This window comes from Merops nubicus, unplaced genomic scaffold (assembly GCF_000691845.1).
Source record: "Merops nubicus isolate BGI_N331 unplaced genomic scaffold, ASM69184v1 scaffold18457, whole genome shotgun sequence".
Taxonomy (NCBI): Eukaryota; Metazoa; Chordata; class Aves; order Coraciiformes; family Meropidae; genus Merops; species Merops nubicus.
The window spans coordinates 594-24,666 of NW_008619875.1; the positions used below are offsets into that span (position 1 = coordinate 594).

Consider the following 24,073-nt stretch of genomic DNA (forward strand, 5'->3'; position numbering starts at 1 on the left):
ACCAGGGTGCTGCAGAAAGAGAGGAAACAGCCTGAGTGTCCCCTGTTGCCCGGCCTGGGGGCAGAGGTGGGCACCGCCACAGCCCTGCCCCGTGGGGACAGCCAGAGAGGCAGGGCAGGTGATGGCACAGGAGCCACTGGGCCAGATGAGAAGAAGGGATTTGGTGGTCTTCCCTTCTTCCTCCTCCTCAACGCCGTCACCGCCTGCCCCGCGCCTGCTGCTGAGCACCTGCAGCTCACCCAGCAGCAGGCAGATCTTCAGGTGCGGGGCACTGCCAGGTCTGCAGAGGGAAGCGGCAGGGAGTGAGCTTGAGGTGGGGGAGCCTGGTGGGTCCCCTCTGACGGACGCGGGCACATCCAGCAGCAGGGTGCCGGGGGCCTGGGTCTGCTCCCTAGGGGTCGCCACCCCAGCGCCAGGGCCAGGGCTCGGGAGGCAAGGCTGATGACCAAGCTATTGCTGAAGAGGAGGAGGTCCCTCTCCTTCGTCTTCTGGCCCAGGGTCACCCACACACGCTGGCGGAGTGGTGCCTCAGGGGACGCCAAGGTGGACATATGCTGCTGCAGCAGCTCTGGGCGGGTGCTGCCGGGCAGATGGGTTGAGGCGTGAGCAAGGTGGCTGCTGCGGGGCCCGGCTGTGCCGGCGTGTCCCCAAGCCGCACGGGGAGCTCACCTGGGGTGGAGGCGGGAGCAGAGCTGGCCCATCCTGGTGAGTCCTGAGGCACAGCAGGCACCGGTGGGGCTCAGCAGAGTACCCTTCGGGCTGGAGCGAGGCTGCTGAGTGGCTCCTGGTGCCAGGGAGTGGTGCTGGGCAAGAGCTCACCTGTCGCCAGCCCCACTCACTGCTGGCACTGCAGGCACCGGGGCCGTTGCCGGGTCACCACAGAAGCCTGGCATTGTCACCCCGAGGGTGGCCCTGGGAGGTGGTGGTGGGGGAGGGGCCCCGTGGGCTCTCCCCGGGATGCCCAGGCCTCTCTCCTGCCGGGGAGCCTCCGGCTGGGCACAGCGCCGCAGGCACAGCCTTGCCTGCGCTGGGCAGAGGGCAAGGGTCACCTGTCTCCAGCTGCCAGCAAGGCTTTGCCCAGGGCAGCCCAGCGTACTGCCTTTGGGCCGGGGCCCCTTGCTGGCTCCCGCTCGAGCCCTGGGTGTCCAGCAGGCCCCGAGGACCTTGCCTGCCACGCTGCTCCCTGGCAGCTTTGCCAAGCCACTTTGGGTCAGGAGTGAGCACGGGTGTGCTGCGGGACGCTCGGTGCCCGTACCGGTGCCATCCGCAGTTGGTCTTCCCTTCTTTCTTCAGCTGTGCCTGTGGCACTGCTGTGAGGATTTGAAGGGTGTTTCCTCCAGGCAGTGGAGTGGTCCCAGTGGAAGGGCTCTCTCCTGTTACAGGGCAGGGAGTAAGAGGGTGCAGCCTGTCGACAGAGTCCGGCGATGGACTTCCCTTTGCTCCAACTTCCTAATGCCAGCTTTGTTCCTCTCTGGCTCGTGTGCAGCTCGATGGCCGTGTCGGCCTCTCATGGCCAACTGGAGAGGAGTTGGTCTTTGCCGGCTGCTGTGTGGAGCAGGCCGGCGCCTGAAGGTCAGGGAGGGGGGAGACTCCGAGAAGCAGAGCAGAGCAGAAGAGCGCAGGCCAGGGGGCTGCCGCCGCATCCTGCCCGCTTGTGTTCTGTCTGGATGTGATGGATCTCACTTGGATAGGACTGTTGTGCCAGAGGCCTTGTCTGTGGCTCATGAGGTTTAGATATTAGAAAAGTCAGCTGAGATCAAGATGTTTAGGTGTTGAAGATGTTGGGGTTTAGAGGTTAGATGGGATTTGTGAGAACTTGTAATGGTTTAAAACCTGCTGCCCCTGGTGGGTGGAGATCTAAAACCCTAAACCAGGTACAAGCCTGAATGAAAGGGGCGTACACCTGTCCTATTCCCACTCCCCTTTTTCCTGTCTTCGGGACTTCCTGCCAAGGTCTATAAAAGGGGCGAGAAAGGCACACCTCTCTCTCTTGCTCTCTCTCTCTTGCTCTTACTCTTGCTCTGGCTCTTGTTCCTTTGACCTTCTACCTGGGCACACACTGCTCTGCTGCTCCCTGTGCTACACGTGGCCGTGGCCATTTTGGAGACCTGGGCCTGATCTACAGACTGATTCCCTGCCTCCATCCACGTCCAAGGATTGTGCATCCAGCTTCAATCCACCTCAATCCAGCGAGATCCAGCACCGGGGAGCCTCAGCATAGCATTTGGGTTTTATATATTTGGAAGTTTAATCTTCCTTGCCTTGTTGTTCCTATAACCCCCCTTACCCTGTTAAACCCCCTACCCTTTTTCCTTTCTGTACCCTGTTTAAACCCCTACCCTTCTTCCTTTCTGTTCCCTGTTAAATAATATATTTCATTTTGTTAATTTTCAATTTGGTGCAAGGTTTTCATTACCCGTGCCTTCCTTATTTACCTCTCTACCTGGGAAACTGAGGGATAAGGGAGCTGGGACACAATTCTGCCTTCTAACCGGGACAGAACAGAACTGCTTTCTTAGGCTCTTGTGGTTCTGGTCCAGAGTATTCTACAGTAGGTCAAATATCGCATATAAGGAGGGGAAGCTCCTTGTTGTTTTCTAGATACTATTGTATGCTTTATAAGGGAGAAGTCAAGGTCAGAACAGCAAATTGCTAGTGCCAGAGGAAAGTACTGCAAGCTTTTGACTTTGTCTAGGAATTCTAGCTAGTCTCCGAGGTAAGTGTTAGAGCAGGTGGTCATCTGACAGGGCAGCATGGAGTCATTTGGTAGTGAGTCTTGTTTTTACATGGGGAAGGGCAATAATGGTGCTGAACAGCAAACAAGTGTTGTCAGTGAGCTTTGTAATAAGGGAGTAGGAAGAATGTCTCCCACACTGTGGGACCTCCATACAATCCAAACAGTATGAATTCAGTTCATGAGATTTTGGGCTCCTGAGGAGATTGGAGGGAAGAGGCACAATGCAAGGAATTGCACTGTAAAATTGAGGTTATATGAAGGGGTTTATAGGATTAGGGAGACTTCCAAGAGGAAAAATTGAAAATGTTTTGATGTCAGATGTTTATAAAATGTGACTTTCTAGTGTGTAGGCCAAGGAAAAAAATGAATTTTGCTGTTTGGGCAGAGTCCACATTTTCATTGTCACTTTTATTGCTCTTTCTTGTTCTCTTTTTTTTAAGTTCATCAGCTGAGAGCTGTGATCTGCTGAGCCCCAGCCATACCTTCTCCCTTACCAGTCTGCTGTTCCACACAATCCAAACAGGGAAAACAGGGTTATGTGCCTCTCTCTCCGTAGACCCTCATGTCACCCACTGATAGGAACACTGTAGTCCTTGATTTGTTCAATATATTGGTTGTAGGCATTGTAAAATATAACAGCTAAGGTTAAAGATCAAGAACTGGTCAGGCTGGAAACCTTGTTTTATGAAGGAGAAAAGTAGAATATATTCCTAAAGTTCTAAATATTCATTAAATGTAAGAAGGGCTGTTAATGCATGGGTGTGAAAAAATATGATAAAACAAATCAGAGGGTTGGATTTCTGCTAACAGTAAAACAATACAGTTTACTCTATACTTTCCTTGCCTCCTTTGTTCACTGCATGGCTGTTGCCTTACGAAAAGGCAACAAAGACATAACTAAATTTAGAGTAAGAAGAGCTAGTTCCTTCCTTGTGGTGCAAAATATAAATAGGAGTGACCAAAATATAGAGAAACATTCCCTAGTTTGTACAATAGATCAACAAAGACTGGGGATATAGAGCAAAGTCTCTTGATTCACAGTGCCATTTTCTGTAAGCCTTGAAACTTGCCAATCATTTTAACTGCTGTAAGGAAAATCCTTGTTGTTCCTGCCAGGCTATTTTTGTTCTGCTTTGGTTTGTTTGCTTTTTGTCAGAGAAAACAACTTTTAGGGTCAGTGAATTCAGTGTTAATTTGTGTACCAAGTGTACTGGGTAAAGAATCTGCACCTTAATGTGGCTCACCCGTTAGAAAGAATTTGTTTAGAGTATTTCTTCTTGGTGATGGTTAATCTCCCCTAATAAGTTAGCTTTTGGTTATGCAGTTTCTAAATAGGTGTCTTACGATGTAGCCTTTCAGCTTCAGTCTCACTCTCTTGGCTTTCAAGATGTGGCTACTTACAAGGGTTTCCTTTAAAATAAGAACATCTTGTGTCAACACACAATGTTGACCCGAGTGTGTTATAAAACACTTTTAACAATTCACTCATCAAGTGGCATTCCTAAAAACTAGAGATGATGCGATTTACAAATAGTGACATCTCCTCATGTTGATACTGATTTGCTTTTGCGGAGATTTTGGGAGATTTTGTTTTGTTTTCTTTTAAATAGGGTTTAATATAAAATATTTTGATTATTTTTGCACAGGCATGTTTTCATTTAGGCTGTAATGTTCAGGAACTGAATGTGCCTTTTGTATGTATTCAGAGCCCTCAATAGGAAAGTCATGTTCTTATAGTTCCAGCTAGCACTATAAATAGTTTTAGAATGCTGTTGTGTTGAGAGCTCCATAGAGACCCCCCCGATATCTCAAGGAATCTTGTGAAAAGACAGAGGAGCAATGTTCTTTGGACTTCCAGGAAGAGAGAGAGAATCCTTGCTGGATATGACTCTTGACATGAATTTCACCCAATGTTACATGTAGGTTGAAGATATCCTCTGGTCTCTGGTTGTGTTTTCTAGAAAACTACTTGAGACTCGGAAAAAACATCTCCAATTACAATTTAAATTGCCACTTTATGAAGAGAACTCAAGGATAAATCTCTTTGTTCCATGTTCATTTCCTCTTGTCCATAAACAGATCTGTTTCTCTGACAGCTCGTTCATCATCATCAACTTGACCTAATCCAGAATTCTCCCTGCTGCGTCCTTTTGTGTTGCTGTGGATGTCTCAGCCATTCAAGTTAACTTAGGTCTCCTCTTGTAGATTCTTTCTGCAAAGTACCCTTGAGATGAAACCTGTTCCAGCTATCCATCTAGCTAAAAAATTACTCAGGCTGAGTCTTGCATCTCTCTCACTTCCATATCCATTTCCCTGACCATGACTTGACAATAGCAGTCTTGCCCTACTCTCATCCACACAAAGTGCTGTTGCCACTGTGATGAACAGGCTTTGCTTTGTTTTAATTCTGTGTTTCTGATCATTTCGCTTTGTTTTTCTCCATTGATTTCCTCTCTCCTGTCACTTCAAACAGAACTACTAGCCTTCATGGCTGCTCACAAATATTTTACCACCTACTCAGTTTTGTTCTGGTTGGTTGGTTGGTTGGTTGTTTTTTGTTTGTTTGTTTGTTTGTTTTTGTTTGGTTTTTTTTAATATAAAAAGGCTGACTTCCATCTACAGATGTTAAACCACATTGGTGTAAGTCACTTGTCAGTTATGTTTTTATATCAACGTCTTTTACCTTTTTTAACATGATACCTTTATGGAGGGATGGGTATCTTAGAGATCCACTGACCTGTTTCATTGGTCTCCTGCAGGTCCTTAAAGTGGTCATTCACTCTGCCACATCAGTGTGCTTGACAGTGATTAGACTGATTAGTTACTGATGTAACTAATTAAATTGTGGTACTGTAACTACCGTGCCATGTTCAGTCCTTTGTTGTCTCAGTATTTCTTTGATCATTGTCTGTGTCTTAGCTCTTGTTCCTTGTTGTAAACTTAAAAATCTTTCTGAGAAAAGTGCCATCGTTGTACTATGTTTGGTGTTTGTACAAAGCTCGTCACTTTGTACTCATGAGCACTTTGGCACTGGGAAGTTCATAATCTGTAGGTGATTAAGGTATGCTTTGTTGCTTCTGGGTCTGTATAAGTGGTTGATGGATAAAAAAAAAATATTTGTAAGGATAAAATCAAAACTTGATTGAATCTCGATCCATCATTTAGAAAAGTTGCATCCCTAAGAAAACTCACTGTGTTCAGAACAGGCATCCACGTACCTTTGGCTTCATGGAGACTGCAAATGTGATTTTAGAGTGGCTTGAACATGAATAAATCAAACTCCGAAATTCAATTGGGCTTGATTTTATACTAGATGTAAAAGCTAAAGAATTTTGCATGCTGTTGACAACATAATTTTTAATGAATATTTGGTATGTGTCTCTGTGTCAGCTATTTGCAGCTTTCAAGTAGTTTTCATTCAAAAAGTATATTTGAAAAATGCTTCTAGGTACTGAATTTCAAAATGCAGACTAAAGATGCAGAATGCTTGGGCTTATGTGGGTTCAGAATATCTAAGTATATGTGCAGTCACTGATTTCAGTTAAAAAAATTCAGTATAACATCTGAGTATCTTACTTGAAGATGTATTAGAGTTTTACAGATATGATGATAAAACAAAGACATCCTTAAAATAAAAACAAGCTATTAGTGGTATGTTCAATAACTGCTAATTACTAAAATGGGTGTAAAAGTTAAGATATAACAAAAGTGTGTTAACCAATGAGCTGAGTCATGGCCAAATACAGCCTAGGCATCATTACACTGTACTTGTATATATGCTGTTCATCTTGTCCACAGTGAACACTACATACATCACTCTCTCTGCCCTAGTTTTGTCAATAGAGCTCTTCATTAAGTTGAATAGCCAAAACAAGGTATCCACTTGAAATTATGATTTAGGTCTCTAGCGTATTTTCTGAGTCTTTAATAAAAGGCTATATATATATCTGCAAACTAATTTTTTCAAAAAGTGAGTAAATGGGCTTACATACATCTGCAGGGAGATGTTTTGACTGGGTGACCATGATGATGTGACTGACAAGTACAGAAACAGTTGGAGTTATTTTATTTTTCTGGCTTGGTAAGTGAAATGCTACCTGAATGGAACACAGAAATGTAATCCAGTGAAGACTTTTTTTTCTCTGTTTCTAATTAGTGATGCTCTGAACTCCTTGTCGGAGAACAATTTGTGGACCTCGTGCTGAATTCTGCCTTCATTAAACATATATGCTGTGTCTAAGTACAGATCAGATTGCTCAGCTTCTGAAGCTTAAATTTGCTCTCAGTCTTAAAATATTGGTGTGTCAATTTTACAGCTTGGCATCTTGTAGACTGTTAGAATTAAAAATGTACCTTTCTTGAATTCATTGTGAGCACTTCAGCTTCTTTATCCTTCATTTAGAGTAAGATGAGCTGATTTTAATTTAGTCAGAAAAGTTAAATAGTTATTTTCCTTCTTTCAGTCACTTATAATTGCTTACAATTATATAGTAGATGATGGAATTTGAAAAGCACTGTGAAGAAAATATTGCGGCTATTAGATATTAGCATTCAAATCTGTCTGGAAGGGTGTATTGCCATGGGAATGGGTGCTTCTGAGTCCCATCCCAGGCTCTGTCACTGATAGGTTGTATTTTAGCAGGCAACATAATCTTTTGGTTCCTTAGAGACAACATGTTTTAAATGGAGATGTGACCACATCTCTTAAAAGCGTTATGTTATTTTTCAGTGTCCTATTCTGAAAAACTGTCTATGCCTAGAATTCACATTTACTTCAAGTGCAACCATCTATTGGACAGATCTCCAGAGCAGTATTTCTAATGTACATGGACATCTCTGAGAGGTGGTCAATGGATTAAAAGTATAAAGAAGTTTGGTATTTTGAATTTCCTAATACTTTTGGTTTTTCTTCAGTGATATAACCAAGTAGAAAAAAAAGCCCAAAGCATATTAGTGAGAGGTCAGCACAGTACTCAAAAGTGTAAGACTGAAGGAAGAGTATTATAGTTTAATCTGATTCACCAGAGTTGAAGCAAGCCCATCAGACTAATGAGAAATGAAGTGTACCTAAAATTGTTTCCAAAAATTAGAGGTGATTTAATGCAATGAATAGCGTGATTTGTAATTCATCTCCGTAGTGGCTTTTAGTGAATTTGATGTAGAAGATCATCAAATTCAGGAAAATGAGAAGTAACAGGCCCATATGTCTGACAGCATGAAGGAAGTTCTGGTTGTGACTGCAAGACCCCTGGACTTGTGTCTGATCAGAAGGTCACATGTAGCCTGTGTATGCCATAGTTGGAAGCAGCATCTTGGCACAAAGGTGTTTTTCTAGGGCATCAGCTTTGTAATAGGGTTGTACTTTACTGCTTTTCAGTTTGAATTTGCTTGCGTTTTCTCTGTGTAAATATTTAAGCTGCTGCTGTTTTTTTTTTTCTTGCTTTCATTTTCTTATCTAATAATAAGCAGTCACCTCAAAAGTTACTTGAAATAGCAACTAGTCTCCCTGAACTGCAATTTTATTTTCTTTTGGCTTTTATTTCAGCTGTGGGAGCCAGCTGCTGCAAAGAGTGTGGGAAGCTGACTTGGAGGCCTGTCAGCTGTTGATCCGAGGGTTTCAACTGAAAGAAACCAGTTGCTGTGGTTTTGAGGAAGAGGAGAACCAAATGGATGAGTTGGAGATGGCTGCTGATGGCCCATCTGATTCTGAAAAAAGAAAAGAAGGTCACTTTCCAAAGGGCACAGAGTGGGACACTGTTCCCTGTGCCAAACACAGGGAACTGAAAGAGGTATCTGAAATATTCTACAGCTGCATTTCAAGCGATACTGCCAGTTTTCCCTTTGAGAGGAGGAGTTAAATCTGGGTGAAGGGTCAGCAGGGCAGGTTAAGTATGAACTTAACATCTGTCTTCCAATCTGGGACACGAATAGAATATCTTATTAGCTTCTCAGAAGTCCTTCAACTCCTTTTCTTTCCAACATCAGCCTTTTTAAAATGTGGAAATTATTCAGGCAATAAATACAGAATGGACATCAGGATTTAAAGGAAAAGCAATTAAGTATTTAAGGTAGATTATCAACTGTTCCTCGTCTCACTGACAAGTTTCACTCTTAGTTCTGCTGACTTGTTAGCTTGGATCTGTGTTAGCTGAAGTGGGGAGGGAGTAAGCTTTCCTCTCCTAGTGAAATGGTCAAAGACCTCCTGTCTCAGATGTTGGTAGGCTTCCAGCATCCAACAAATATTAAAAGGAACAAAATAATCATAAAGCTTAACAAGGTTTGACAGATTTAAGTTTTCATTTTCTGCTCTGGAATTCCATCCTTGCTTTAGAAATGTACAGCAGCTACCTAATCCTTCTCCTCCTCCTCCTCCTTACTGTATTCCTGATGAGTTTGCTGAAGTAATACAAGGAATTCTGTTGGTTATGGAAAAGTGTGCTTCCCTTTGAAAAGTGCAGCTGAGAAATGCGGGATGCTTTGGAGTTTTGTGACTGTGTCTGTGGCACCCTTGGCATTTGTGCTGGAGATGATCACCAATTTCATTCCTGCGAGCTCAGATCATTTCCCTAGAAATGAGCATTTCTGTCCTATACTGACTTCTAGGCAGCTGAAGTGAGGTGACTTCTGACTCTGAATGAAGGTGCAGGACACAAGAGGGACAGGTTCTCTGTATGTTTAATGGGAGAGGAAAGCATATGTGATTTGAAGTGCTTCCATTAAGCTGCTCCTTTTGAACTTGATTTTTGATAATTTCTTCTCTGTCTTTATCAACAGGAGAGGGAAGTTAGGGAGAACCCCTAACTTCATCTAGGTGCTTAAACTTTGTGGTATAAATTCCTTTTCCTGTAATCTGGCCTGTCCTGGTATCCTGAATAAACTCCCATTTTGAGAACGTGCCAAACAGAAGCTGATGTGTAAATATAAACTTGAAAATGCCCATCAGTGAAGGACCTGTGGAGGTATTTCTGTATCTATTCCCACAACACTCCTAGGACTGATAAAAGAAAAGAAGACACGGTTTTGTTAGTATAAGAATATTCATTCATTTTCCAGCTTTCAGAAGGAGTTGAGCAACACAGCTGTGTTTTATTGGCTTACATGACTAGCCTGCCTCTACTTCGGTGCTGCCTGCAGCTTTGACCATTGAGGCAAAGTTACGCATCAGGGATGACTGCAACCCATTGCAATCATGAAAAGCCCCAATGTACAAACTGTGTTCTGGTTCTAGAATTAGGGTTGTCTGCTTGCCCTTATACTTTCAGGAGCTGGGATTTTTTCCTTGTTGTGGGGTATAGAAGTTTTACCCAAAAGAGTACGCTTCAGGTAGTAAAGCTGGTAGGATCTCAGTAGGAGTGACAGGCAGTATCTAAACTTTGAGGAGAGCTATAGCATAACACTCCCTAGCATCTCCTAGTAGTTCACCACAAAGCAGAATATAAAAATAATAAGAAAAAAGGTAAAACAAACAAACACATAAAAAAAACTCTGACACATTAGTTACAAATCATGCTAAATTCCAGTTTTGAACGTGTTGAAGTGCAAGGGAGAATATATCTCCATTTGTAAATGCACTTGGTTGAAAGAGAAGCTACTTCTATATCATGTAAGTGCTCTGTTATATAGTATTGTATTTTTTTATTTTAAAAAGATTTTGTTAGTGGCAAAAAAAAATAGTAGAAAGGCTTTTAGTCTCCAACAGAACCATTTGTGTGACTTTCATGGAAAAACTTAATGTTGCCCATTAGTAGTGAACCTTTTTATAGACATTTACCAGCAAGTGGGGATACCTAATAGAAAAGTATGTATTTGTCAGTGCTTGGTTTGATGTTATTTAACAAGGCTGTGGTGTCCCTGTGAGAGAAGTAGCTTGATGTGGTTGCCATGTTCCTGGAATGACTATTCTCTTCAACGGTGTCACCTCTGTTCCCCATTGGGGAATTTCTAGAGAGAGCTGTTGATCACTGAAGCAGAAGAAGCGAGTGGTGTTCTTTGTATCGAGAGGTCACTGAATTACTTGCTTCGATACAGTATAGCGAAGGGTAATAACAGCATATGTGCATATATACCTTGCAAGATAAATTTCATTCCCAGGTGATTGATTTAGTGAACAGGGAAATGCTCTAAATGAAACTTTCCAGTTATTTATCATGTTTTATCTGGCTAAGTATTACTGTGGAGTGGATATTTGGTTTACTGATGTATACTGTAAATACAGTTTACTTGCATATAACTGTATCTTACTCTATAGGTTTCATTTGAAAACAAAGAAACAAATAAGAAACATAACAATAAGAAAAGCAATAGACAAATGGAAAGAATCCTTCACTGAGATCCTCAGATACTGCTTTGCAGGGGGACTGTTTTTAATTTTTAATTAAATATGATTTGTGATTCTCACTAGATCACAAATCATAGAATCATAGAATCCTTTAGGTTGGAAGGGACCTCCAAGATCATCAAGTCCAACCATTGAGCCATTAGCAATTATGACATGTTTGTAAAATGTATAAGGTATAAATCTTTGAAAGTTCAGATTTTTTGCCATGTGTGAGCACAGATTTATTAACTGTCTAGAGTGACTTTATAGTTTTCATAACTGTGTTTTGTAAGACAATACAGATTTTTTTTTCCCTGCTTTGTTTATGTAGTAGACTGGTGCATCCCAAAATAATCCAGTAAATCAGGTTTCCTTTCTAACACTGACTATTAACCAGGGAAGACAACCACATGCGTAGGCAGCTCAACTTGTTTAAACATCGCTAGTAATTTTTTTCCTCAAAACAGAATAAAGTGAAGCCAGCAAAAATCCTCTGGAACACTCCAATTTACTTAAAAATTAAGATGCGTTCCTCAATTACAGATAATTCATTAGCTTATAGTATTTTAAAACAATGCTGGAACAGAATTCTAGACAGTATTACTAGTCTCAGTCACGTGAAAGTCAGCTTTTTGTCTAATGGATTTGATACAGTTCTTGAATTTTACTAGAAGCGTGTACTCTCCGGCTGGTAGATACCTTGATGAAATCAAGGTGCCCCATCATTGCAGTTACATCTTTATGTGACTAATTGCCCTTGATCTTTTTTTTTTCCCAAGTGTCTGAGGAATTGAAGATGGGTTCTTGTTTTCATCCCAGAAATGTTCCATACTTTTAAACTGGCTGCAGATTATTTTGCCCAAGTGACCAGTGAGTGAGGTGGAAGTTGCTGTGGTCATTATTACATAATTGGATACATATTTGGGAGATTTCTAAAATACACAGTAACATTTCATTTCTCTTCAGACAATAACGCTTGTTCCACTCCTTATGATATCTTGCTTTATTTTTTGCTTCTTGATTATGTGTGTATAAGCAAAACCTTTTTATAAGACCAGAAACACCGATGATAACTAATAGAGATGTGTGTGCTGGGACCTCGCTAACATCAGGTATCTTGATGAACATGAGTATGTGTGCACCTGCAGGCGTGAGTTCCTGACCTATCCTTTTTTCTTCTCCTTCTGCTATCTGGCATGCTGTGCAGTGCTCCCTCTTAATCACTATGAAGGAAAGAAACACCTACTAGATTTCAAGAAAATTGAGGTGATTAAAGTTACAAGGTAAAAAGCAAAATTCAGTAGTGTTACCTTTTTTAAGGCAGCATTTTTAGTAGTTATCCCATCAAAATTCTTTGTAGGTAATTTCTCACTTTTTCACCATAAAAGAAGCAGAGAGCAGGGGTAAGTGTAAGGACTGCTGTTTTTTTCCTCACATCTGCTTACTTCAGTTTTGCCATCTGGGATGATGTTTCGGGGTCTTTTGTAGAGCACTCTGGTGCTGGGGAGATGTTCTGTAATTGCAAAGCCTTCATTTGATTCACTTTATTTGAGATACTAGATGTTCTAAGTGATACTAAGTGGACAATAATGAAGAAATAATTAATATTTAATGTAGTGTCTGTCATGAAAAAGAAGTCATCACAGGATACGACACAACATTTTTCAGAATTTATCAATAGCAAGCACCAAAAAGCCTCTGTCAGCAGGCTGTAGCTCGGTAGTGTGCACTGAGATAGCCTGTGGTCCAGGAGGCAAATGTGCAACGTGTAAAGGACAAAGCTTGTAGAAAGCTAAATAAACTGCACACTCATTTGAGTTTTAATTAAACACTGTATTTGTACAGCTTAAAAAATAATTTGTAAACTTTAATCTTCATTTTAAATGTCAGCATTAAGCATGGGTGAAAGTCAACGTTTGAGTGGGTTTTTGTATAGCTCTGAGCTGGAGGGATTTCTGTAGTAACAGGCAGCTGCCTTGTGCCCAGCGATCAGATTGTTGTCGTGCAGTCACACGCATTGTGCAGGAGGATGCCCCTTAGCTGCATGTTAATACTGCTGTGTAGTAACCAATGGTTCAGATGCTGACTCTTTAGCTAGAGACCATAGCAGCTCAGTAAGTTTAAGGCTTATGTGTCTTTTGCAGTAAAAATATAATTAAAAAAATGAATATTACAGGTAAAAGAAACCTAAGTGACCTCTTTTCAGATATATTACTGAAATAGTACCCAGTAATAATAATGGCCTTATGGAAGAGTAATGATCTTGGACTTTATTTTATATATGCAGATACCTGTAATACCAAGTATTGCCCTACCAAAGCAATGTCCCTATCTCAGTGTATTTAAAGATTATCAATACTGTAATTTGTGATAAGTATTAATGATTTTCCAATAACATTAACATCAAATTTCTTTACTCCTCAGCCAATCAATGAAATTTTGGCTAATTTTTTATAGACTTTACAGATGAAGGAAGTTTTGAAACAGGAACTGACTATAGTTACTAGATGTTACCAATACGAACATCAGTGGAGTCTTTCATTTCTCCCACCCAAAGTCACTTACAGGGTTTGTGCCAGAAAATTTTCTGTACACTCTCAAATGGTCTATAGATCTGTAAGAGCTCGTTAGAAAAGTTTGTTTCAATCTATAGTTAGTCCTTCAGTTTTAGAGACAGTGTATCTTCTGGGTTTTCACTGAAAAGCCAAAGGCAGACTTTAATGTATTCCAATTTAGCTTTAAATATTGGTTGTCTGCCACTGCTGCCTTCTAAATGCAATTGAAATGTTTCATGCATGTGAAGCAAAATGATGTAATTGTTCAGCTTATATAAGTTTTTTATGTGCTATATGTTTTGATAAGTTCCATTGAAATCTTATGGTTTATGTACCATGTATCTACCGTATACTTAATAATTTATCTTTAACAGATTGTGGAAGATATTTCGTGTGGCGCAGAAGGTCATTTATCTGAGGTAAGTGTTTTCTAGGCACTACAAAGTGGTGATACTGTACAGACTTTTCTGGGTCTCAGTTAGAACTAATGACACTTGTCTTTCTCATATTACCTTTGGGTAAAAAATACTAGAGAATGTGCAAGCACTTAGAAAAGCCACACAGGGACAACTAGAGTGGATCCGTTCTCTCTCTCTCTCTTTTTTTTTTTTTTACATTGAAGATAATGGCAAAATAACTGTGTATTTCAGGGTGTTCATAGTTACATCTTGTGCAAGCGCTTTTAATACATACCAACAACAGGATGTGTACATTTGGGGAAAAGTAGGACCAGTAATATTTGGCCAACCTCACTGTAGCACTGTAATGATGTTTAGGAATGGAACAAAGTCGTGATGCTTTACTTGTTTCTCTGTGTACCGCTAAAAATATGCTTCAATTTACTTTTGAAGCATAGAAATATACTGCAGCAGTCTACAGGGTAATGAGAATTTCATCTGAATAAGAATACTGGATGTTTTTCATTTTACGCTATTTTCATAGATAAAAATGTCAGGTGTTAGTCTATATATTTAAGAAAGTCTAGGATAATTGGGTAATATGAGATGCATTTCTTATGAGAGTAACTGATGAGAAAAGTCTGTTTATGTACAAAAGTATGTCTACGTACAAACTGAGAGTTAGGTAATAGATATGTAAGAAAAGTTATACTGGTTCTGAGAGCTCTACTGATTCAGTCTGGTCCATTTTTATATCGATATGCCTTGGGTTGCAAGTTACATCTTAAGGAAATTTAGTATCCAAGCATTATGTCCAGCCAGCAAATTAATTACACGGGTAAATAACCTCCAGTCCACCTTCCACAATAGCACACGTGCCATCTGTAAAGTACAAGTGACAAGCACTCAGCCAAGCAAATATTAATTAAATAAATAAAAATTGCAATTTAGGGTAACTACTCATATGAGGCGTTTCTTTGGATTCCCACCAATGAATCCAAAGACTGTGGAGCAGCTAGAAAGCTCCAGGAAAGATAATCAAACTGCAAGACCAAACTCAGATTGTTGACCTTGTGTTCAAGGAGACTGTGACATGAGAGCACACCTAGGACAGACTGCGTGGCTATGTGTGAGTTCAGCATAAATAAAACAGGAAGCCTTGAAAGGGAAGGTGATCTTCGCAGAAATGGAAATAGCCTTTCTTATCAGTGAACTTTGCTGTGAATTGGAGCAAAACTGTTCAGATGCTTGTGTCCACAGATGACGTGAAATAGGGGCAATTAGTTCCATGGAATAAAAGTAGCAAAAAGCCCTACTGCATCCTTGTGTTCAGCAGTGACCTGTGCTGAAAGCTGTACTACAGACCAGCCCTTGGCTGAAGAAGTTGTTCTTTTAACAAGAGATATGCTCAGAGCATATGAGTGTGATGAGTGTGCTGGGTTTACAACTGCACCAGAGCTCACAGACATAGAGGGCTGCCACTGTAGAAGTACTGACTAACAGCTTAATCTTTTAGAGTCCTGACAAGCAGAGGAACCTTGCTCTTTTGAAGTTTTGAGAGAAAAAAGTGTATAGAGAGCAACAATATAAATAAAGAAAATGGAAATGTGCTAGAAAGCCAGGCTCTATTGCACTGCTATAGCTGGATTGATGTTGACTTGTAGACAGCTGAATAAAAGCTCTGTGAAATTGTCAGCACCCTGTTCCATGTCAAGGCTTTGCCTAAATGTTCCTGTGGTGCTCTGGTTCCCTAATTCGCTCTTGTCAGTCCCCCCACTGCCTGCAGGAGAGCACAGTGTTAGTCATTCCAGATTGTTGCATCTTAGTGACTCTGGAGCAGAGATAGGAGAGAACAATACTAGGAACCACCTATGAATGATACCCAGCTATGCTGACTCCTAGCACAGCAGGATGTAGACACTAGAAAACAAATTGGTGTTTTGTTTCTTTTCCAAGTCTTAGCCCACTGTGAAGTTTTATTGCTAAGTCAGTAAACAGGCTCATCCTCCCACAGCAGGAACTGGAATTGTCCCAGTTAAATTAAATGAGCCAGTGCAGTAGTGTACACTCATTTTAGGAAGTCTGCACTTGGAGCAGATATTCAGCCAACTAGAGATGAGAATGGGAAGATTGTGTCACCCAGACAGCAGGAGGGCTCTGGAAGGCAGTGGAAAGCTCTATTCCTGCATAGATTCTTTTCCAAGGACACTCCTCCATAGTTGTATTGGAAGATACATGAGGGGAAGAGTTGCCAACATTGGGCTGTAGTTTTGATGAGTCATTTAACACTCCCATGTGTTGTTGTACCCCTGCAGAGGAGGGAAGGAGATCAGTGCAAGCAAAGGGAATGTAGGAAAAAAATGATGGTGGAGAGGAGGTAGGTCACAGTTGCAAAGCAGCTGTCTGGAAAACTTGATGCCTGAATTATTGCATTGGAGAAACTGAGGAGCATGTTGTAGTGCTGCAGGCTCCTAAACATACATAAAACAGGCTGACTGAACAAGCTAGCAGTATTTAAGGTGGTAAAGGCAAAAGTAACTGAGAAAACCTTGATCACTCAACTGAGAAAAGGTGGATACCCACCTCTGTGAAAGAAAAACTCACCTAAATAAAATCAGAAAAGCAACAGGTGAGTTTCTGTGGGACAAACTCTGGAGGAGGAATTGGCAGGTGATTTTTGGTACCCTCCAGAAGATACCACATTTATAGTATAGCACCATCTCCTTTTGGTGCAGAAAAGAGCAGACGCAGTAAAAGAACTACATATCTATGTCAGCAACTCTTCAGTGGCCAAAGAATCTTGCAGAGGAAAGGAAAAAAATGTTCCTAAGGATGAGCCTAAAATGTTGTTGCACAGTGTAAGAGTGAAGCAGCAAGAGCACTGAACTGTAGGCTGTTACTGCTGTAAATGAGACGTATGAAATGGCAACAAAGTTCAGGGGTAAGCTGTATGTAAGGGATAGGTGAAGGAAAGCATGTGTCTTCTGGTAAGAAAGGTGAATAAGAAAATAATTAAATGAGAGCAGAAGGCAGGAATTTTTTTTTTTCTTCCTTATTTTCTTTGCTTTACTCCATATATGGACATAACTTATCTTAGCATTCACTACAAGGTAGCAAGAGGTGAACACAGTAAAGGATCCTATGGCAAGCTAGACTGATGCAATTTCTTCTGAGTGCATAGGAGCCAAGAAAAACCATCTCCAAATCATTAACAAGCTTCTTTGAAAACTCCTAGAGGAAGTATGAAGCCCCAGGGGATCAGCAGAACTCAGTATTTGTCTTTGAAAAGGAGGTAGACCAGGAGTTAGTGCCAGTCAAGATAATTTAGATTATGATTAGAATTCCAAATGCTCTTGATAGATTGAAAGAATAGCCTGAAATCAATAAGAAGGGATATGGTAAAAGACAGGTGCAAATTACATTTGAGGAAGAAAAAAGTTGGATTTACGTATACAGCTGGTAAACAGCAGCTAAGATGACAGTCCTTCAGAAGCAGAATCTAGGGTTATAGTGGATTACAAACAGAGAGGGATTCATTACCTTCATTCTTTTGCAAGAAAGGGCAAATGTCATTTGCAGCATCCTTACTGGGAATGTCACTTGTAAGACAGAAATAATTACTGTGCTTAGCTGAGAATGTTAAAGCCTCCAGAGGACTATGGCACTGATCTGGGCACTTCACTCTGTAGAAAACAGGAACACATTAAAGAAAAGGAGGAAAGGAAAAAAAAGTAAAAAGTTTAGAAATCCTGGTCTGGTTGAAAGTCAAAGTATTCAATCACAGAAGAAATAATGATAGCGATGACAGCTATTCGTTATTGTTGTTAGGGTAGAATGAAATGTAAACATCACATCTTGGTTTGTCCCAAAGGAAGTTTGCAGTAGGAAGATTTGCTCATGTAAGGGCAATTTAGCCCTGGAGTAGGCTCTGCCCTGCAACCAGAATCACAAAATCCCTGCCAGCTTCTAAGAGCTGTGTAAACAGATGCTAGCTGATCACAGTGGGCTTGGGTAGTCCCTGGTTGATTCCTGGTCAGCCTTGCCGTGATGGTGTCAGTTGTGAGTAACATTCATTGTTTGCAGAGTAAGAGATTATGCCTGTTCTCAGTGGCCACTTTGCCTTCCTCATCTACGCCACCTGCTCAGGACAGTGCACACGGGGCAGGGAATCTTTGATGCTGAACAGGGACACCTATGCTTTGGACATTTTGTGGCCCTGTAGCTCATTGTCTGAGGACATGTGAGCTTAACCTGAATGTGATTGAAGCATCTGCTCAAGCAGGACAAACATATGGATGTTTGCATTTTGTTTCTATAAAAGATTTAAGAAATGTCCTGGCCTGATGTTCTGGAGTTTCAGGTGCTTACAATTTCCATTAACTTCTGTGTGGGGTGAGGGTAAGCACACAGCACTTCTGCCAGCCATAAGTCACTGTTATAAACCTTGTGCCATAATGTGAGGTATGTGTCTGCAAGGGCAACTTTTTGTCGTTATTTATATTATTTTTAGTTATTTTAACTGTTATAGGAGAGAAAGGGGATTTAGTACAGGTGAAAGAAATATGGTTTTGATGTTCTGCAGAAGGTCTTCTAAGGCTTTTGTCTTATTGGGGTTATGGTATTGCTAGTTGAAAGTGAGGCAATGCCTTTTTACAGAAGTTCCAGTGTAGGAAGAAGGAGTTTTAAGGATATACCTGGGAATCCTGCTTCTCAGCACAGTCACCAAAGACTCTTAAGAGGCACTCTAATCCCTAATAGAGTTAATCTAGCTATTACAGTACTGAGACTTCTATATAAAATTGCTGAATTAGATCCAAGAGAGCATGGATGGTGTTTGCACTAGAAAAGCTGATCAAACATTTTCCTTGCGTAATGTTGTCAAGGAGCTGCTGCTCATAGGTGACTAAAATGACTTGTAAAAGAGTAAAACAAAATGCAGAAGACTGAAGTGGAAGCAATTCCCTCTGCTCTTAATTCAGTATGCTGATCTTCCAGCTGTGCATCAGCTGGAACATTGTCTCTTCTTCCTGTTTCTTGCAGCAGACGCTCACATCTCGAGGAGAGAAGAGTTTCTGTTTTGTATGAGAAGGCAAAAAAAAAAAAATCACACCCACATTTGGGCTGGTTTCACCTGCTTTGGGATTTACAGGAAAAAAAAAAAAAAGTCGACCAGCTACATCTGCTGTTCACAGAAAAATCCATAAAGCAATATTGTGTCTCAGCTCTTTCCTGATTCCTGCAATCTCTCGTAGCTACTTCCTAAAAGTGCTGTTAGTGCAAAAATAACCAAAGAAATCTTAAGACTTCTTAAGACAGTAGCTTGTAGCATTGACATAACCTCAAGCTTGGATGAGTCTTATTTTACTAATAATGTTGAGCTGAAGGCAGAGTCCACTCAATCTCCTTTCAGAGATGTTGTTGATCAGTGGATCAGTGTAAAGTGCTTCTTTACAGCTGTCACTCGTGGTAGTTTCCCTGCCTACATATACAAATGTCAAATAAAAATCTTGCCAGTGCTGTTACAAGGCATGAAAGGCACTGAGAGAAATCTTCCCTATGTACTTCTATGGGTTATTGAACTTTTGTCAAATGAGGACCTGGGGGCAGAAGCTGTGGAATTGTTTGAATATTTGGGTGCATTTTTCTATAGTTTTTAGATTTCATTCCATTTCCTAGCTGCCCAGTGTTCTCTTTGTATTTGCATGTATAAGGTAGGAAACGTGAGGGTAGTTTTAAAGTGAAGGTAATGGATCTTCTCTTATAGCAACTGATGATGCTACTAACCGGGTGACTGATTATATGGATAAACATTCCTGCCATCAGCAGTACCCTAAAAAAGAAAGACATACCCTCCTAATGCATACATAATGCTTTTTATATTCAAATATAGTTAATGGCACAAGTATTCAAGAATGTACTGTAACCATACTGTAGTAACTGATGATTTCAAATCAGGACTAGAGGTGTCATCCTTCTTGACAGCATGAATGTGATCCAAAATCTCCTGTAGTAACAGTTTTGATAGGAGCAGTGACTGGGTCAAACTAAAGTATTTAATATCTTGATGTTGTAAGAGCAAGAATTTGCTTTTTATGGTTCATTATAAGATATAGTTCTTCGGGACCTGTACAGGACTAATTCATTTTGTTGAAGTACACAGTCTGTAGCAAGAGTCTGATTTGAGAATTTCACTTATGGCTTCAGTCAGAGCAATACTTAGGAGTTTGTGCAGTGATTAAAAGTTGTTCTTCCTAGATTAACTGTTCAATGATTACATAGCAGTGAGTATTTTTTGTCTTGTTTTTCTAGTGTTTGTGATTATGATTATGTTAAGATTTGATTTTCTTATGTGCAATTAACTGTTAAAGAAAAATCAGTGTTCAGAAGTGGAGTTTTCTGCAGACAATCATAATTTTAGATGTACTTTCAGAGTACTGGATTTTTGCAGTTTACTCACTCTTCTAGCGCAAGACCTAAGTTCTCTTAGACAACTGTCATCTGTTAATGCATGCGTGTCACAGAATGATTCTCTAAAAGCTTTCTATTGATATAAATTACTTGGATTATCCCACTCTCTAACAGCATATGGAGTCCTGCTGGTGTACTGAATAATGATTTTGCAGCTGGATGGAAGACTTGTTCCTCATCTTCTGTCCCTGATCTTGAGAAATAGACATTCCTGGTTGCTGCAGGGAGAATGTGTATTTTCTCCTCCCCTGTGTCAAAGGGGAGCTCAGGGTTGGGCCAGCCACTAGTTGAATGGCAGACGCTCTCTGTTAACCACTCTCCCTTTGCAAAGGAGAAGAGAAAGGAAGTAAGGGAGAAACACAGATAGGAAAAGAAAACTAAACCAGCTTTAATTAAAATAATAAAATAAAATTAATAAAATCAAATATATACAAAAGCAATATCAAACCTAACCCCTGTGATGGCAGTCATGTCACCATCTCTACTGATGCTGTTGGCAAGCAGTGGAGAAGTCCCAGACTGGTCTCAGCAGCAGATGGGAACTGGATTCTGAAACTAGATTCAGGAACACACGGATCAGGATCAAAGAGAGAATGGACGGAGTCCTCCTTGGACACCAGCCATTGAATAAAAGAGATTGATTGTCATGATCCTTCAGCTTTATACTGAGTATGATGACTATGGGATGGAACACCTTGCTGGTCTGTTTATGGTCACCTGTCCTGTCCACTCCTCCCTACAGGTGCAGCCTTTCACTTTCTGCATCCTCAACATGGCACACAAGACTTAGCAGTGACCTTGATCTGCACAGGAACATGTATAAGCAAAAACATTTCTGCACACCAATCCTTGGTAGCAACTCTTGATATGGAGCAATATCACTGCTAGAAGCAGACACTGTCTGCAAAAATATGCCATTAACTTCAGAAAGTGCAGTCACTTAGAAGAGACTCAGCTGAAAAGTAAAATCACTGAAGAGAATCAGTTCTTTTCTAGCTCAAACCAGGACACCCTGCTCTCATTTTAAAAATAATGAGTCAGTTTTTAATCTACAGATTCTGTGGAGTGCTGCTGTAGATTCTGATGTTTGGTAATGACTCTGAGGATGGCTGCTCAGGTCTTGTACACAGAGCCAGGGACTCAGCCAGCTGCTTCTTGCATTGTGCTCCTCTGTCTGAGCTGTGTTTCTGTTGTTTCAACATACCCTCTCCTAACCAGCTCAGCTGTCCAGGATTCAAGCTGCAGCTGGTGGCGTGTCCCTGTGGTCTGTTGGATAACCATGTCTGGCAGAAGACCTAGGAAAGCAGAAAAGTCAAAGCTCTGTGCTGTAACAGAGGATATGCCAGCAGGCAGAGCTTTTCTGACATTTGACTGCATGCTCTGTGACACAAAGTGTAAGGATAGCACAGAAGTGATTTATCTGGTAAATATGCTTACCAAAATTCAGATTGTTTCACAACGGACAGTGTTTCAACAAGTATTAGCAGGATCTCTTTGGAAAGCCTTTGATTGAGGGCTTGATTTCTCTTATTAAACAACCAGTGTTGGCTGCTTTTATAGTAACAGATCGATGTAAAGGAATCCAGGTGCTTTTTTAAAGGAGAAAAACTTTCTGAAGATTGTATATGGCCAGCTGGCAGCTGGCTTTATGGATGAGTGGTTAGACTAGGTCTAGAGAAAATGAGTTTTCTAGATTCCAGTTGATGAATGACTACATTTTTTTTTAACATGGCTCCAGCAGAACTTCATTTTGGCACCGTAGTCTTTTCCTTACAATAAGTCCTCTCATTCACTGTAGGCAGCACTGTGATGCCTCAAGAGGGAAAGAAGACGCCTATCTCAGTGCTGCACAAGTTGGTTGATTAATTTTTTTTCCCTTCTCCTCTCCTATTTGCTGCTTATTTGGGTCATTTCTTAATGCAAAATATGAAAGATACAAACTACCTTTGTGCAGTATGTCTGAAAACAGACAAACTTATGGGGAAGACTTTGCAAATGGTTTAAAATAATCTGTTTGAAATAGAAAGTATCTGCAGAATTTCTAAGTAGAGAAGCATTAATTTTGAAAATTGAGTCTTGTTTCATGATAACACAGTAAAAAAAAAGTTAGTTTCATCTTGTAATCTTTAAGACTTTGATGCATTTTCTGTGATCAGTTGAGTAAAGTCCTTAAGCATTCCAGCCAAATTTTTCCTCAAAAATGTAGGTACGTTTTATGTTTAGAAGAGATAGCAAAAGTGATGCTGCTTGAAATATTTAAATGGCCTAAAAGCGTAAAACATATTTACATGAACAACTTGAAACTTAGGAACCTAAATGATCTAGTCAGCGTGAGACTTCCCTCCCCTGCTGGGGTGAGACACCAGGGAAGAGGGAGAGCAGTTCAGTCTTCACACCCCTTTAATCCTCTGTTGAAAGTGAGATCATGACTTTTTTCAGCTAGGAAACAGACTGAGACGACAAGCTCATTCCATTTCATATAAATCACTCATTATATAGTAACAACTTTTTGTCTTCTAATGGGAATTTGCTTTCAGGCAATGTCTTACCACTGCAAAATATCATCTCTCCTTACTAATATTTTATTTTTCCCTTAATTTGATGCAAATTTAATGTAGAAAAGTGCAGTCAGCAATAAACATACTTTCTTTCCTTTTTCAACTTTCTGTAGGAGTTCTTCATATTTTCTGCAGAGTTGGGAGAAAAATGTGAAGCAATAAGTGAGAAATTGGTGCGTCTGGAAGATCAATTGCAAAATTCCGCCTGCAGAGTTGATGAAGGAGTTATTCATATCCTTTTTTTTTTTGACATAGCTATAGGTATGTATCAGTCTATGTAAAATGTATGTATGAATGTATGTAAAAGGTATGTGAAATACTTGCCTTTTAGATTGACATGGAATACAGTTCTTAATGTACATTAAATACATTAAGAAGAGGAAAATTTATAGTCTTGCTGAACTGTATATTTCTGTTGTAGCAGGTTTTCTTATGATGCATTTTCACTGTGGTCTGATCCAGCATTAATTGATTTAAACAGGAGTTAGTTCTTTGTAAACTGGGATTAGGCACTGAAAGCCTTTATTCTACTGTTAAATTCCTTTTGTTTGAAACACTCATATAAGTAAACACCTAGAACACCAAAAGCTGCATGGATACAAGCATCCATGCACCTGCATTTGTGATTTAGCTAAATTAAATGCTACATCATTGACTGAGACTGTGTATATTGTCACATGTAGTTTGGGATTTTTTTCCTTTTAAAAAAACAGGCAGCAGATGCATCATGTGGCATCCTATGCAATTTAATCTGCCTCTAACACTCCAGTGCAAGTAACCAGATGAGATGTAGTCTTCTAAAGCACCCTTATCTCTTTTTGTGCTTCATCTGTCATTCAGTATTTGACTGAAGGTTGCTTAACCTTTATGATGCATTCATTGAGCCTACATCTGTGGACATTTTTCAAAATTTAAGAGCACAGAGTATTGTTTCATTTGTAACTTTCACAGAAGTTATCATAAAAGAGATCTTTTTCTTCTAAGAAAGGGAAAAGATAGAATCAGCAAGGCTAAGGAAGACAGAGTACTTAGCTGGTTAG

At 40.5% G+C, this 24,073-nt stretch overlaps 1 protein-coding gene across 1 annotated transcript in view; it reads left to right on the forward strand.

Moving 5' to 3' along the window:
- Positions 1-5: 5 nt before the first annotated feature.
- Positions 6-24,073, forward strand: part of LOC103776453 — a gene marked incomplete at its 5' end in the record, with an annotated part of 31,329 nt that continues 7,261 nt past the window's right edge. Inside the window, 6 exons of the mRNA XM_008943961.1 lie at positions 6-261; positions 396-576; positions 1,487-1,661; positions 8,283-8,526; positions 13,984-14,028; positions 23,147-23,264. Coding sequence (XP_008942209.1) covers positions 6-261; positions 396-576; positions 1,487-1,661; positions 8,283-8,526; positions 13,984-14,028; positions 23,147-23,264 — 1,019 coding nt within the window. The remainder of the gene's footprint in view (positions 262-395; positions 577-1,486; positions 1,662-8,282; positions 8,527-13,983; positions 14,029-23,146; positions 23,265-24,073) is intronic.